The sequence below is a fragment of the Hypomesus nipponensis genome, chromosome 12 (assembly GCF_054491055.1).
Source record: "Hypomesus nipponensis isolate SF chromosome 12, ASM5449105v1, whole genome shotgun sequence".
Taxonomy (NCBI): Eukaryota; Metazoa; Chordata; class Actinopteri; order Osmeriformes; family Osmeridae; genus Hypomesus; species Hypomesus nipponensis.
In genome coordinates this window covers 9,013,982-9,030,347 of record NC_140372.1, presented here as the reverse complement: position 1 = coordinate 9,030,347, position 16,366 = coordinate 9,013,982, and the positions used below count along the sequence as shown (strand labels likewise).

General features: G+C 40.9%; 1 protein-coding gene across 1 annotated transcript in view; it reads right to left on the bottom strand.

The window, feature by feature from the left end:
* The window catches only part of LOC146260961 (glypican-6-like), a 74,037-nt gene extending 62,366 nt beyond the window's left edge, over window positions 1–11,671 (bottom strand). Inside the window, exon 1 of the mRNA XM_084668146.1 lies at window positions 11,185–11,671. Coding sequence (XP_084524272.1) covers window positions 11,185–11,344 — 160 coding nt within the window. The 5' untranslated portion in view covers window positions 11,345–11,671. The remainder of the gene's footprint in view (window positions 1–11,184) is intronic.
* Window positions 11,672–16,366: the final 4,695 nt, after the last annotated feature.

Here is a 16,366-nt window from a genome sequence, read left to right as displayed (position 1 = left end):
CTTCCAGGGCAGTATTGGGAGATAAATAGGCCTTAGGCCCATTGATGGATTTGATGCCAAATAGTTAAATAAATTCCCAAACGTATTCATTAGTCTACCTGGCCATAGGGTCCACTGGCTGCATATGGGCAGTGCCATCTGGTGAGGTCCCCTGGCCACTCCTGCCAGCATTTGAGAAGGGAGGATGTCCCCGCCAGTCCTCTCTGCTTAAGCCAAAAAGTTCCAAATGGTTTGCCAACTCTCTTAACTCGCAAACTAGGTCTTGATTGAGATGTGCACTACATTGTATGGACCACACCCCTTTCCATGCATATATGTTGACCATACTGTAAGTATAGGCTAAATAAGATCACATTTGTCTGACCAGGAATTTCCCTACATCTATAGCATGTATAACACGTACTAAAGCAAATGAATGGAAGAATCCTGAAACAACAATACACAGTTGGCAGGTGGTGAAAAGGAAAGCAATGTCCTTCGTCAGGATGAAGGATCAAGTGAAGAAGCCAAGCTTAATTCCATGACTAATCAGCTCCGATCCCTGTCTTCTGACGGCTGTTTTCACACCGCAGTGGAGCCGCGCTCAATAACCAGCAAGCTCCCTGCTGGATGAATCACCCTCGCTCACCATCATCGATCCACCATCAGATCCCACTGCCGCCATGCCGCCATCAGTGCGCATAGCTCACTGTCCCTCTCTCTATCGCTTTCTCTCTCTCTCTCTCTCTCTCTCTCTCTCTCTCTCTCTCTCTCTCTCTCTCTCTCTGTCTCTCTCTCTCCATTCCGCTCTCCTGTACCCACGTCCTGCATGGAGAACAGTGGGCAGTGAGTCTCATTACCATCCCAACACAGACACAGAGGCTGCAGAAGCAGGTCAATGCTCCCAGCCTCTCCGTAGATTCCACCAGGGCAAGAGCCCCATTATCTCATTTCCATTCTAACCACGCTTTGAGAAGGGGTGGACCTGCGCTAGAGCCAGTATTGATTTAACGCTGTGGTAGATCCCCCCTCCATCTCTCTCTCTCTCTCTCTTTCTCCTTTTCCTAGTTGAACCTCAGTCTCTTTTTGTTTAAAATTGCTCTGTTTGCCTGTCTTTCTCTGTCTCTTCCTGTTTTTTGGGACTTAATGGTTGAGTGAAGCCAGTTTCAGCACCTTGGACAGCAGAGCAGAGAAGCAGGTTTGGGCATGGCCCCTCCCTGAATGAATCCTTTATCTCGGAGATGTATTGACTTCAGGAAGTCAGCCCACCCTCACCGTCACAATCTGGGATCTCTGCGCTCTGTATCTACAGTATGTTCTGTGACACCTTTCATCCTACTGACATGACCCAGAATAAAGGCCAGACAGTAGGATGGTATGAGAGGTGGGTGAATGACATGGGGACTTGGTCTTTAATAGTCTAAGGGAGGAAATCTGAGCCTGCCATGAGAACCTGAATCCAGTGGACTGTGAACGAAGTGTGTTAGTCAAGTTTCAACACTCTATGGAAAAAGACACGTTTCATTTTCTGCAAGATTTCAAGTGCTCAAGGAGTGCATGTGTTCAGGTACACTTCAAAAATAATTGATAGTTACACACCACATGAGAAGGAATCTGAGACACAAGTTCTAAGTCATTTTGACAAGTCAACGCCTGTTCTATTTCCAATTAACAGTGTTCAATCACATCTGTTTGCATGGGTGAGATGGGGGGAAACGCATCAAGCTCCATTGATCTCAGCTCAGCTACACCATCTGGACTTTTCTCCCTGTGCCCAAATCACCCACTTTCAACCATCTCCATTGGGGCCTGAGACCCAAATTGAATATGTCCAAACAAGATGACACGGATAATTCCCACAACCCAATCCTACCAGATGTTTCCACACTTGGAAGACGATAAAAGATTTCCTAACTTTCAAATAACTTCCAGAGTTGGCGGGGAGTGTGACAGTGATGGATGGATAAATGGATGGTTCACTCGCTGTTGTAGAGGGAGGCAAGGAGATAAGGGATAGGCTAGTTTGGGATGAAGTTGTTTTCATTCACTAAGGACACACTGCGGGGGGGGGGGGACCATTTTTTCCCCCATTACCAGTTCACTTTTCCTTACATGATTTAACACTTATAGAACCAAACTTCAAATATAGATTTCAGTGTGTTTCAACACAGTACTGTTATACATTTCCTTTAGACTGTTCCAGTCTCCAGTAGTCCTTATACAAAAGTATATCATGACCAGTAGACCTCCATAACGTCTGATGATCTTTTTTAATACTGATGCATAGAGCATGCTACAGAGGGATAATAATAATGATGTGAACAAAGATGAAGATGGTGGTAATGATGATGAGGAAGGTGATGAGTGATCCTTCCTTCCACATGAATCCTGCCACATCCTCTTGTGGCTGTTTCGACTGCAGTCTGTGCCCTCAGTCCAACACCAGCACCACAGACATCAATCTGATTCATAACTTCAGCAGCATCCACACAGGAGGAGGACAAATATGCTTTCAAGCCAGCTAAATGCATGACCCACAGCTCCAAAGCCCTCTAATATTACAGGTTATGGCCTCTCGCCAGGTATTTCATAAACCTCAGTCTTGAGGACCACAGGAAGTGCTCTATATCACTGCAACTCCTCCAATTGCGGTAATTCTTAGTCAATTTCATATGCATTAACGCTCTTATGAGCACTTTTACAGTTCTCTGGTCTAATCCCCTCAACACTAATTAGAAGTCGCACTCTGCACCGCCAGTTTGAAAGCCCTTATGGTAAATGTCAAAGGTAAGGCATCTTATTGGCCGAGCACTTGAGTCGAGCCTGCGGCCACTGTCTCCAATGATGCATACACTCCATTAAAACAGGGCCATTATGGATGGATTTAGGCTCTGGCACAGAGTACCTGGGACTGCATGTGAAAGCTGTTATATTTCCCCTCAATAGGACTTCAATATTACTGAAAAGCAAGATGGCATTCAACCCTAGGTGTGGTGCCTGCACAGTTGCTTCCTGTTACTGTTTTGTTGCATGTAGCTTGACAATATACACTGTTGGTTGAGATGCTTTATAAGGGAACTACAATGCTGGCTGGATTTAACCCTACCATGCCTCTGTCTCTCTCATGGTGTGTGGAGAAAATACAACTTTAGAAATAGTTTGAATGACAAAACACTGGGCAGTGTCCTCACAGTGTAGTTCAGCCAAGCTGCTTTCAGAAGCTCCAGACCCAGCAGTGTATGGAGAGAAGGGAGCAGGGAGACACCAACAGCAGGGTGTGAACAAGCTTTGAGTTCTCTGTATGGCTAAATGCTAACTGGTGCATGGCACGGTCCTAAAGGTAACAGCTGGTGGTCTGAGCAACCCCAGGTAGCGCTGCAGGCAGGGACCTGACCACCCCACTTATTCACAACTTCTTTTGAAACAGGAAAACCCCTGGTTCGGTGCATATTCCAATTCAGTTCAGAAGGATCAAATGAAAATAGTATGAACATTTTTTGTCAACCTGATTTTTTTTCCACTTTCAGATTTAGCAAAATATGATTTTTTTTTTTTTTTAAGATGAGGGGAGTTTGGGAGGTTACTAAGCTGAAACAGCACGGACAGAGATGGTCGAAAGTCTGTGACTGTATCATTTCTGGCAACTCCATCCCCACAGGGAAAAGCCCTGCACACACCAGCCAGATACAGCTCTCTCCTACTCTACTCACAAGGCTCACACACGCACACACACACGGTTCCACGCATACATATAGCTCTACCCCCCACACATGCACTCACACACAGAAGAAATTTGACTGAGATTGAATGTGCCCTACTTTACCCAGACCCCTCCAGGAAGGGGATCATAGTGACATAGCATGCTGCACATAACAGGCAATAACGAGCCAACAGATAGCTACTCAGTGAAGTCGCTGACAGATTTCAGACACCTGAGATGAGAACACAGATGGAAATAAAGTGGTCTGCGTCCATATGACCTAACTAGCTGGTCACGGAATAAAAGCAAAGGGTTGTCAAAAGAGAAAACTATTTATGAAGAACTTATTACGTTGCAATATTAAAACGAACGTAAAAATAACTACAGTTTTAGTCCAACATTCAGTCCTACATTAAAGTTATCGAAAAGTATGGCAATACACAAAATCAGTAAATTTTCAGTATTTCTTTTTTAGAAAAAGATAAATGTAATGAAAATGTATTACTGTAAGCTCTCATTTCATACATTTAAATTATATTGATGTACTGTATATTATTTTTCTGCTTTGGGTCTACTCAATGGTGCCAGAGAGGCCAGAGAGATGGATGTTAATTTCCAATCTAAGTATTTATTATCATTATTATTTATTCAATAGATAAGCAAGTGTTTATTTTCAGTAGTCTTTTCATGAGAAATATCATGCAGCATGTTGCATTTTGCAATGCAATTGGTTTCTGCTTCAATACCTGATGTTCTTCTTCTTTATGAAGTATATTTAACCCATCCCACTGAAATACTGCAGATTTACAAATGAACTTCATCCACTATTTTAAAACATTTTCCACTTCAATGCATCCAAAGACACAACAGGGCTGTTAAATTTAACATGGCATTTTTTACATGTCATGTTTATTTGTGCTTGAAAAAAGTGTTTACTCAAGAATCCCCAATGACAAGCCTTTCCAACAAATCTCCTCAACCGTTAGATCTGTGTGTTTGGAAAACAAAAATAAAAAGTCCCCTGTGTGTGATTTATTTGTGTCACTGACACCTTGGATTTGACATTCCCATATGGGAGTTAGCACGACACGGTAGTGCTCACAAGTTTCCAAGTTTGTCTTTTGTGTGAAACTTGGGACCTCTATAGAAGGATGTACCTCAAAGGATGCAACAGACCCAGTAGGCTGGTGAGAAAGGCCACAGCAATCAACAACCTAACATTTCCTTAGTGGTGCTCTTATATGCATAGTCACTGCAGGCCCAATCAACAGACAAAACACAAACGACAAGCACAAACAAGACCTGACAAGCAACGCCCTGATACCTACTGCAATTCTTGGCATGAACTTCTGGAAGAAGAAGCTTTTTGTAAAAGCACAATGGAAAGACTTTACTTTCTTACATGTTATGGTATCTTTCTGTTTACTGTTGTACATATTTTCTGCATGGAAATAGTTTCATATGTTACCCCCTGGGTTTTAAATCTGGTTTCAACTCGGAGATAAACCTGGTCATTACTTAAGCATACTGACACTTCTAACAGCGATCATTCCTTGCCACCAAGCCTGGCGTGCATGTTGTCTCTAAGCCTCAAGACCCTGAATGAAACCAAGTGTGAGAAGTTGCACATTGGAGAGGATTTCTCCTTTCCTGATACCTTCCCCCCTCCCCCTCCCCCTCACATCAACACAAACAGTGAGTCATGGTCTTAATCCCTTCCAGTTCAGATGGATTACACGTTGCCTTCTCCCCTGCTCGCTGCTCCCACCATGGAGCCCTCTCTCTCACACGCTGACCCCACACTCCGCTCCCACACAGACCCTTTTGATTTCAGCACTCCAGTGGCGTGTCCTCTGTACTCCATCTCTCTCTCAATCTCTCTCTTACACACGCTTTCTTATTTTCTAACCTTTTACAATTCATCTCTATTTTCCATCCTCCCTCCTCTCTCTCCTTGCTGGTTTTTCATTTCTCACAACTCTCCCCACCCCCCCACCCCCACCCCCAGACCGCTTTCTTTCCCAACTGATCCCTTAACTCACATTCACATCGTTCACATAAATTTCTTCCTGCTATGAGAAACGGTGGAGATCCTTAATCCTCCTTCCATTACTGATGTAGACCGGCAGCTGATTGAAAACTGAAAGTGTGCTGTGGCAGTCACCCATAAGCCAGCCCAGGGTCTTTTCCCACTCTCTTTAACAACCCTATATGGAGCTGTGGAGAGGATTGAGGAAGCTACACAACGTATGCAGCTCACACATGAATGCTTACAGAGGTTTGACAGGTTCTCAATAGCAACCCTCCCATACACTTTAATCTATCACATCTGACTGTGCAAAAAGCAGGCGGACAAAAGATAGAAAAATAAGTGTCACTTAAAAGTGACACTTTTAAGGAACTCTTATTTAAAAGATAAATGAATCCCAATACAGTGGTAAAATGATTTAGTATAACTGACATTCTCATTGATGAAACTTTCCATTTTAGTCCTACATGGGGACCACTACACTTTCAACAACTAGAGATCTATTTGTAATAGTTCTTTCTGAAAATAAATGAAGGGGGTACTTTGTGTCTGTTTGGCAAATCATGCAATTACGCTTTGAAAAGATCAGCTCTGAAAAAAAACGAGGGTTTCAGACATCCATGTGAGATAAAATGCTGCAAAATATTTGGTCTTTCATGTGTGTACTGAGTGACTCAATGTGGATGCCCCACATCTGAGTGTATTTGGGGGAGATCTTAAGGTTTATCAGTATTTGATCTAGCACACTTTAGCATTCAGATTCAATAAGATCATTTTCATCACTTGAGAAAACCCTCTTTAAATTGCTGCCGGCTACAATTTCAAAACATAAGAATGTTTTCAGTAAGCAGACACTTGTATTCAAAGTGACATACAGGGTAGAATTTGTACCTATACCCTCTTGATCTGCAGTCAAATGTTATTACCACTAAGCTGTACCCATCACCATCATCCTGCTCAAGTCAACTTTAAAGTTAGTAATATGCCTTTATAAATCAGTAGACCTCAGTATACACTAAGAACACATGGAGAGACTGTGATGTTGAAGTACAGATAAATAAAATAAAACACAATTCCTCTGGGGGTCCTATTGCAGTGGCGCTATGGGAGCGGAATCCCTCCTTGAAACCTCCCCTGGTGCCCATCTTAAGTACAGTCAGGAGGAGTAAACAGGCCGGCCTTAAAGGGCTAAAGTAGATGCTTTAAGAGAGCCAGACTTAAGTTGTGGCACACCAGAACCACAGCCTGTCCCATCATGCATCACTTCACTGCGGGTGATGTGAATGATTTACACACACAGACATGCGGCCACATAGACACCGTCCATGCGCGTGCACAGACACACTCACACACGCACACACAGGGGTGTGCCTCAAGGGCAAACCTTGCTGTGGGCTGACTGGAGTGTAATGAACTGGTTGACAGTTGCTTTGACTGCATGGGCACAAGAGCAGAGGAGCTTGAGGAGGCCTGGTCTATTTTAGCTGAGCTGTCAGCCGACCCGGCAGGTCTGTATGCAGACAGTCCAAGCTCTATTTCAAACTCGCCACATATTTCTGCCCCCTTAGCTCCCCTTAGAACGCTGACAGTCTAGCCAGGCCCTCTTAAAAATACAAGGGAGCGTGGTTTCACCCGAGGCTCAAACCACCAGAGTGTCTGCTCTCTTTGCTAGTTGCTGGTGCCAGTTACAAAATTTCTAGGCACTTTAGGCAAAGCAGCTCTCTTTATCAATTAAGATGACACTATAACTAACCACTGACTCAATCTGGTCTCTAAATATCAGCTTCAGTTATCTTTGTGTGTGACAAAAAAAAAGTGGAATCTGGCCTTTACTGCCCAAGAAGTCGTTTCAAATTCCCTCGAGAAGAATAGATATGATGACAATGTGCCAAGCACCAACCCTACCACCACAAAAAGCCCTCTTTCTTTTTCATTGACTGAAGTCTACCCGCCATTCCTTCAGGGTGTAGTTAATGTAACTATAAACTGGGTTATTAGTTTATAAGACTGTTTTACTGTGGCCAAGAAAAAAACTATATTTCATTGAGGGATTTTAAGTCTAGCTGTCTGGAAAGAAAAAAGAAGAAAAAAAACATTATATTCTTTGTCTGCAGTGAATTAAACTTTTAGTTTTCAACCAACGTTTCATTTGGGAATACTGTGTCATACAGAGACTATGCCAAATATGAAACCCATTCGTTCACTCTCTCACAATCACTAACCTTAAAGAAACAAAGGGAACACAAGCATTTAAAAAAAATATTTGAGTATTTTAGGAGTACTACAATTCAAAAGGAGCTAAAAAAGACCTTTTCAGCTCGACAAGAGCACAAACCACTCAACTAAACAAGACCGATAAGGGCTTTCGATTGGGAGGGAAAACACATTACAGCTACATTTGGCTTAAATTCAAATTTGATTAAATGTTTTTCTCCACTCTCCAAAACCTACACAAACAAAAAAATCTCCCCAGCATCTAGATGATCTGGCCAGAGCAGGCATTCTGTAAATAATTACCTTATGCAAATTGAGGCTTTCCTGCTATATACTTCTGCAGATTGAATGCCCTCAACCATGTTTTGGCCAGAACTATCCCATTTACATGTTCTGGCATGTGCCAAAGGGATGAGTATTCAGAGAAGTTCAGATATGACGTGATGTATTTGTTCTGTAATTCTGTATGACGCGCTCCATGTGTTGCCTTTTCTAATAATGAGCTATAATTGAGTGCTTTCTCAATCCCATCTCCTGAGGGCTATAGCTAGTCTCCGGTGTATTTATGCAAAGGTTATTTGGAGACAATAAAAATCCAATTACACAATGAGGAAGGCTTTGCATGAATTCTAACAAGGGTTTGATTTGATCACCTTTTCACATTCAGCAAAAGCAAAGTTCAAACTGTGAGACGTTCGTAAACATGTTCTAAACATGCCGGGGTGATATAGGCTACGAGAATCAAAGCCAGAATTTTGATTTGACAAAAGAATTGCTCTCGGAAGAGCTATTCAAAGATGATTTTGTTTCTACGTCGTAAATAGCCATGGTCAATCCAAGAATCTTGACTATTAGTTAGAGCAGATGTCCGACACTTGTCATCCAGCTTTACAATAGCCACAAACAAGCATGTGGTCTATGCCTTGCTACTCAATATCCACCACCGGTAACTTGGCAAAAGCTGTCGAACATGCCAACAAGTTAAAGTGTAAGGCTTTCAGAAAACAATATTGAGGAAGGCTACTTTGAGCTTGGTATGAATAACTGTGTCAGTCAATAGCACAGTGGTGGAACATTGCAGAAGATATCAGAAACTCAGGTTGCAATACAAGCCTCGGAAAATGTGCCGACCCTTTTCCTTTTTGGTAAAATATCAAAAATGAGGCAGAGAATACTGAATCAACATTGAATGTATCATTGGATGGATCCAGTCTTTGTCATAACAGATTTTCTGAGATTCTAAGACATGCCCACACTGAACAAAACAATCAATTCCATTCACTGACCTAGTAATGGTTCATACTCCAAAGGTCTGTCAAAGTAATGAATACATGTGGTAATACGTGTTAATAGCATGGCTGTATAGAAAAATTGGCCTGACCAACATGCATGCAAACACACACACACACACACACCTTAGTTGTGATCAAAGTGTTTTCATACAGCTCTGACATTTAGGTCTATGCTGGCCGCGGTTTTTCATTACCCTAGGTGATTAGATGGGAGGCGGCCGGAGAGACAACAGATCTGTGGCTTTCAATCAGCTGATCTGCTGAGCCTACCAGCAGCTGGACCTCTTATTAAACAGCGGGCCTTCTCATTGCTCCTGCCAGATACACTGCAGCACCTGCCACTACAACAGGGAGACTGGAGGCGAAGTGGGGAGCACTTTACTGAGTCAGACACACTGGGAATCATGCCACAATGGTTTTAGATGAGTTGGAGCACATTCTTGGCCAGACCCAACTGGTACTGAACCCCACCTAGATGTATATCATTAGATCAAGGTTATGTTTGTGTAGAGTGACATTTTGGTATACCGTTCTGAAACTATTAAAAAATGAGCCGTCATGGAAGCATGGTTTCAAAGAGCCTACACTATTATTGGCCTAAATATAGGCATTCCTGTTATGGACTTCTTTGGACTTTGGAGGAGAGGATGGCATGTTATAATGCATCTAACGGTTAGTAACATTGTACTTCCTCCAGTGTGACTATGCAAAGGCATGTACTGACATCCAGACCAGAAATTCAGGAAAGACACTGATCGAATACATGAACAGAAATATAAATATATCGGCTACATTAGATGGCCCAAGAGACATAATGTAATGCAGTATTAACTGAATTTAAAAGTGTTAGTTTGGTGAGGTGCAATATGGAAGGATTATCAGTAGCCTCTCATATTACTACTCTCCCCCATCAAAAACAGACGCTCAGGCTAATCTGCTTTCCTGGGTTCACCATAAATGTGATTACTACCATACAACAGATAATAGAACCCTTATCTATGCTGTGCGTGAGAGCGTGAATTAAAACTAAGCTTTTAACAGCCTTGAGCAGTTTTTGAAAAATCCATACAAAATCCATTGGAAATGGACTTAGTGCGTAGAGCCCCCTACTGGTAAAGCTTGTCTCTGGAAAATTTAACATGGTTTGTGACACTTCTGAAGAAACACCAGTTGCACTCTACTCCTTTTGATAAAAGCAACAGGTATACCTACTGGAAAGGAACTTGCTTACATATAACTAACTTATGTATGGTCCCAATTGTTGTGTTCCTTGTTTTCTCTTTGTACTATAGTGCAATGTTTTATTTATTTTTTAAACAAATTGTTGTTTGAACATTTCGTTCTACATGTATTTTTGTTTCTCAAATAAGCTTAAAGTGACATTTAACTGCAGACACGCAATTGTTGCCTTGGACTTACTGTCTTGAATTATGACACACGTTCAAGGAAGCAACAAGTTGTGCCATACATTTAGTCTGAAACTAGACCACTACATCATCTGTGCAATAAAACACTACCCACCTTATGGTTTTCTCAATGAGATGTGAAACATGGTAGCCTATGATAGTATCCTGGGGATAAAGCAATGCTTCAAATGTCCCTATTTATCAATCTAGTCAAATTAATAATTTACATTTAATTTAAATTTTAATAGCTTTCTGAGGATACCAATGCAACTTGTTGACGGAATGTGTAGTTTCTAAATCAATTATTGGTAAGTTTTGAAAAATTGTCATGTGTTGCTCTCTGTATTGCTGTCATGACAAAACACACAAATCAAAGTAACATTTTAGAACACTTAATGACTAGGAAAACGACTGAATAAATGTATTATTGAACTTTGTTCAACATCTACAGGTGAACTGGAGAAACCTCACGAGAAAACAGGGACATTTATTTGTGGTGTGGGCAAGAAAGAGCTTAGAACATCCACAATTAAAGAAACCAGGCAGAACAGATTCCTAACTCACCTGATATTTCTTGGTGGGGAACATTGACAAGACTGAACCCTTTCGCGGTGTATGCTTGTCTAACCTCACTGCAGCTCCGTGCTTTGCTATCACCTCCAAATGAAAAGGACAGCACGGAGAAGGTGCAAAAGACCACTTGCACCCCCCACATCGCACACATCAGTAATATATCCCGGTGAACGAATTTTGCGAGGAATGGTAGCCTGTCTGTTGGCTAATCCAAACGGTTGATCAATCCGCGACAAAAAGGAGTCTATGGCGATCCGTTGTATCTACTTTATTCCGCTGCAGAATGTCAAATGTTCATCAACCAAAAATCACACTTCACTTTAAGTACATCCACCTCATAGCAAAAGCCTATCTTATCCTTTCCGGTAGAACAAGAGCGCATAGAGTCCAACAGCCTGCTAAATCCGTAATAAGAAACGGCACCTTGTGCTCCTAGTTCATACAACTTCTCTCATGCACACAGGACCTCTGTATTTCTGTCAACGGGAGGAAACCAGAAATTCTGTGAAGACATCGTAGTCACCAAGTGAGAGAGCCAGGCAAAACACGGAGTGGAGTAGCCTGTGTACTTTATCAAGACACGCGCGCCGTCATCGGTTCACTGCATTTCACTACCATAATAAATTGCCAAAGGCAATGCTACTATTTGAGGATATGGACTATATTATAAAGAACTGTATGTCATGTTCATGTAACATAATATGGTTTTATTTTGCTAGTGTAATTATAAAACACTGCGCTGTGGTTTGGGTAATCAAGATCAATCAATAGGCCCATAGGCTACTTTATGTTAAAGTCTGTAAGTAGCCTAACCTATTGTTACTTTAAACCCCTATATAATATGTAGTCTACCTGCCAGTAAGAAATTACCCCACTGATTTAATTACTTAATGCACCCATGTAAAGTTGGAATGGTGTTTACCTAGCTGGTATATTAAATTAATTAGAGACCATCTAATCATACAGTAAAACTTGAAACAATTAAATTGTGGCAACTTTGAAAGTTAAATGTAGAAAAAAAGGACAAAGCTGCAGAAGCATTTTTAATCATGATTTATAAATAAACTGAAGGGTATTTGGATGAAAATGTTGTAGAACAATAACAACTAGTTACTGGGTTACTGAGTTATGGTACGGGCATTTGATTATCAACCGTAATTATTTTGTCTTTTCTTTTTGATCACGTATCAGATTGATAATAACCTAGTCTTTCCAGTGTAACATGTATTATTACCTGGACAGGCGACCAATGTGAGCGCATTTCTTGAAGAAAGAGCTGTGACAAGCTTTTTGAGAAGTGATCACTTCTCAAATATTGTAAGCGTCTGGTCTACACCAACTGCAGGCAGGGGGAAAATAAACTGGAGAAATAATGCTCTTGTGAAGAAGTGGGGGAGGTTTCAGTCAGGTCAATAGCACAAAACAACTTTAGTCATCTTTGTAGAGATAATGTTTCGCAGACGGGTCACACACCTTGTTTAACACTAACAAGGAGGTGAAGGATAAGCCTAGCCCAGCCGAGCTGATATACCGTAAACAATGTCGTAGTAAATCTCAAACATGTTTATGTAATGAACCTAACAAAGTAGGTGTGCCGTTTATCCCACACCTACTTCAATGCCTGAGCGAGCGAGGTTCACGGGCCACATCGGCAGGAGGATACATTACATTTAGTATTTTTTGTATACTTTTAGTAGTTTTTTTAAGCATTAAGTCATTTAGCAGACGCTCTTATGCAAAGCGACTTACAGTAAGTACAGGACACGTCATATTGACGGCCGGAATCGAACCGGCAACCTATTGAGCCCGATTCCCTAACCACTCAGCCACCTGACTCCCCATTAAGTTCACCTCAGGCAGAGCTAGAGATCACGTGACTGTATGTTAACTTCGAACCACGCCAGCGACGGAACTGAAAAGATGCTACCAGCTGAGCAATTAATCTCTTGCTTATGAGGAGGAGAGATCGTGGCCAAAAGATGATCCCTTCCTGGATCAATATCTTACCATGCGAAGTCAGCACGGGGTTCATGACTCATGAACTCCACCAGAGAGACGACTGAGCTCAGTGTTTCATGTGAGTCCTCCTTTTCAATTTCCATAAGGACATAAACTGCAGGTCTTCATGAGACTGTAAACAGCTTTTTTTTGTTGACGCTGGCAACATTTGCGAAACCTACAGTGCATCTTATGTTGGTGTAATCTTAAAGCAAAACCCTGGCCAAAATTTATATTTTATAACATGGCTTTGTTTTACGATAACATAACAGAACATTCAAATCAGTAGGCCTAATTATGGAGGTTGGTAGAGTAATCATATGCAAATATAGGCTACTGTATATCCCAGCTGGTAAAGAAGCCATTCAGTTTTCCTAGGTTACTCGTGCCTTTGAAATATTTCAGGAACAGCGATAAAAGAGAGGAGAAACAGGGGACACGTCGACAGAGGTGTAGCTCTTTGAAGATCATTTATTGCTAATTGCCCAAAGACTGTTTACTTGTACATCTATTAGAACCCATTTTGTAAGAAATGTTAATCACATTTTAGAACTCTAGCAAAATACAGGAAGTACAGCTGATGTGACAGACATTTTATGATGGTGTTGTTAATGTTTTTCGAAACATGTTGCATGTTGAAATCATTGCTTATTTGAAGTTGCATGGCATGCAATGTCACAGTGTTTGATGGTTAGGCAGGAAGGTCACTTAGCTCACATTAGCAACGCCAGCTACTGTATGAATAATTTATCATACATTTATTCATAATTCATGGGTGTTTAAGACAACATGTGCAATAATCAAGAAAAAAGTGAACATCTTAATCTTTTCCAGATGGACAGCAATTGTTTAATTTTAATTCAAAAGGATTTCAGCTGAAAAAAGTTCAAGACTATTTATGCTGACGTTTTTTCGAAGTATGTTGGTATAAAAGTGTAGAATTCTAGATTGTGTCCTGAACTGTCTATTGTGTGTGTAGGCTATATGAACTGTCGGCACTATCGATTCTCATAACTATTCTTCAGAGAAGCATTTTACACTATCATAAATTGACATTAATAGCTCTGCCATTGTCTCTGGAAACAGTATGGCAGTTACTTGTTTTGAATTACTGTACATCCTAGCGTCTTTTATGGAACAAGGAAGGGGGATGTTAATATTGACACCTTGTTCAAATGTGAAGTTGCTACATCCACCTAACTCCAGAGTCCCCTAATGCAGTGTTCAAGTATTGCAATGTTGTTTTATTGTAGCTCATGTCAGCATAAGATAAAGTGTAACTCACTGGTCTTGCTAAACAGTTTTTATTGGTTAATGCAGATTAAGTTCCTCCTCAACAGCTTTTGGCAATACTTTGCCCATATTTGAAAAGAAACATGCCACAATGTTTTCTAGCATAACTGAATTATAATCCAATGTGATATGGGGGGTATGGGAATTGAAAACTCCAACACATTTTATGCCCAATTCTCAGTGTTGCTTGGCACACTATATAATTCACAAGGGTATCATGAATATGCAAATATAGTCGTGGTTAAATGCACTCCTGCGTTATACTTTAAGAGGCACTGAAATATTCAGAACCTAAAACATGTGAGAATACAAAATAGCTGAAGAGGTGCTCTCTAATTATTGAACAAAGTGCTGAATTTCAAGATGATCAGATAATGCAACAGAGAACTCCTTTGCTCTGTGTGACATGCCACACCTTGCTGGCCCTCATTGGATGGTTCAGTATCACAGCACACTTGACCGAATGAAAGTCTGTTTGGATCATACTTGCATAATTGCATTGTCAATAACTGTCAATCAACCCATGTCCTACACTACAATAACTTGGCAAGGAACAAAAAGCCATAAACAACTCAACTCTGGAGAATAGATCATAACCACTCAATGTTTTGTTGTTGTTAACAGCAACCTTTGTCCAAATATAATTGGCCCATTCTGAAGTACAGTCAAAGACAAACTTCATTCTTAGACAAGAGGCTTCCTTACAAAGATCAATTATCTCTTGTATTATTAGATCTCAGCGTTCCATGCAGCACAGTAATGTTCGTGATGATGAAAAGGATCTGTCCACCTTCTAACAAACAACTAATGAACGGACAAGGCTCATTAAAATTGCATGATGCTGTAAGTGAATCTATGGAATATTCTCCATGACAGAGTGGGACTTTGTTTCCTATGATCTTTGAAGAGTTGTTGCACAAAATCCCTTTGGTAAACTGGTAATTAGCTGTCTGATTTGTGAAAAGTAACATGGATAAACAGTACCATCAAGTAATAGGTAACAAGCAATTAACTCTACAATATTAGGTCATTCCTGTTGTGTTTATTTTTTATTTGTTTAGTTTAAAACACCTACAGTACCTGTATTTATTGTTCAGTACTTTCTGTTGAGAGCTTAAGTGATTAGATGTAATTACCTTTCTCTTCCAGTCATCACAGTTGCAGCTCAAGTCAGTGTTACGTGGAAGCACAAAGTGGGTTTTTCATGTTATCAAAATATATTTATGTTTTAACATCCTCGTCTAAACCATCAGTAATCTAGGTCATTCTGGCAGACGAAGGAACACATTATTTAGCATTAGTTCCGTAATGTTTAAAACTTTTGTTTCCTCTTAAACCCAGAGTAACAGTCTATTCTATGCTGCTCACCAGAGGCAAGATCAGAGCCATTGAGTTTGTGCTCCAAGGTACAATTAAAAATGAAAAGTGATTCAAAAGTCAGACAGGCTTATCGTCTTTACTTTGAATCAATATTTGCAGAGGGGCCTCCATGACTTGAGGGCAGACTCGTCCTCAAGGCACACCATCACAATCACCTCCTGAGCCCCACCCCTCCTTTCTACCTTACAATTTACCATGGATCTAAGTATGGTACGCCCTTAGCTGACCCAACATTGCTGAACATACTAAATCACCCGGACTTCTTGTTTCATAGTATGCAGTTCATAACACAACGCACCACCACACTATCAGAATGAGTATGAGTCATGAGATGGTCTCCCCTGTCTCCTAGAAGAATTTTCACTGGCAAACAAAAAATGTAAGTAAGTAAGTAAGTACATTTTATTTATGAAGCACACTCTAACACAGTAAGGCTGACCTAGGTCCCAAACAAAAGCACAAAAAAGACACCTTAAAATCCGTTGTAAAAACAAAATACAAA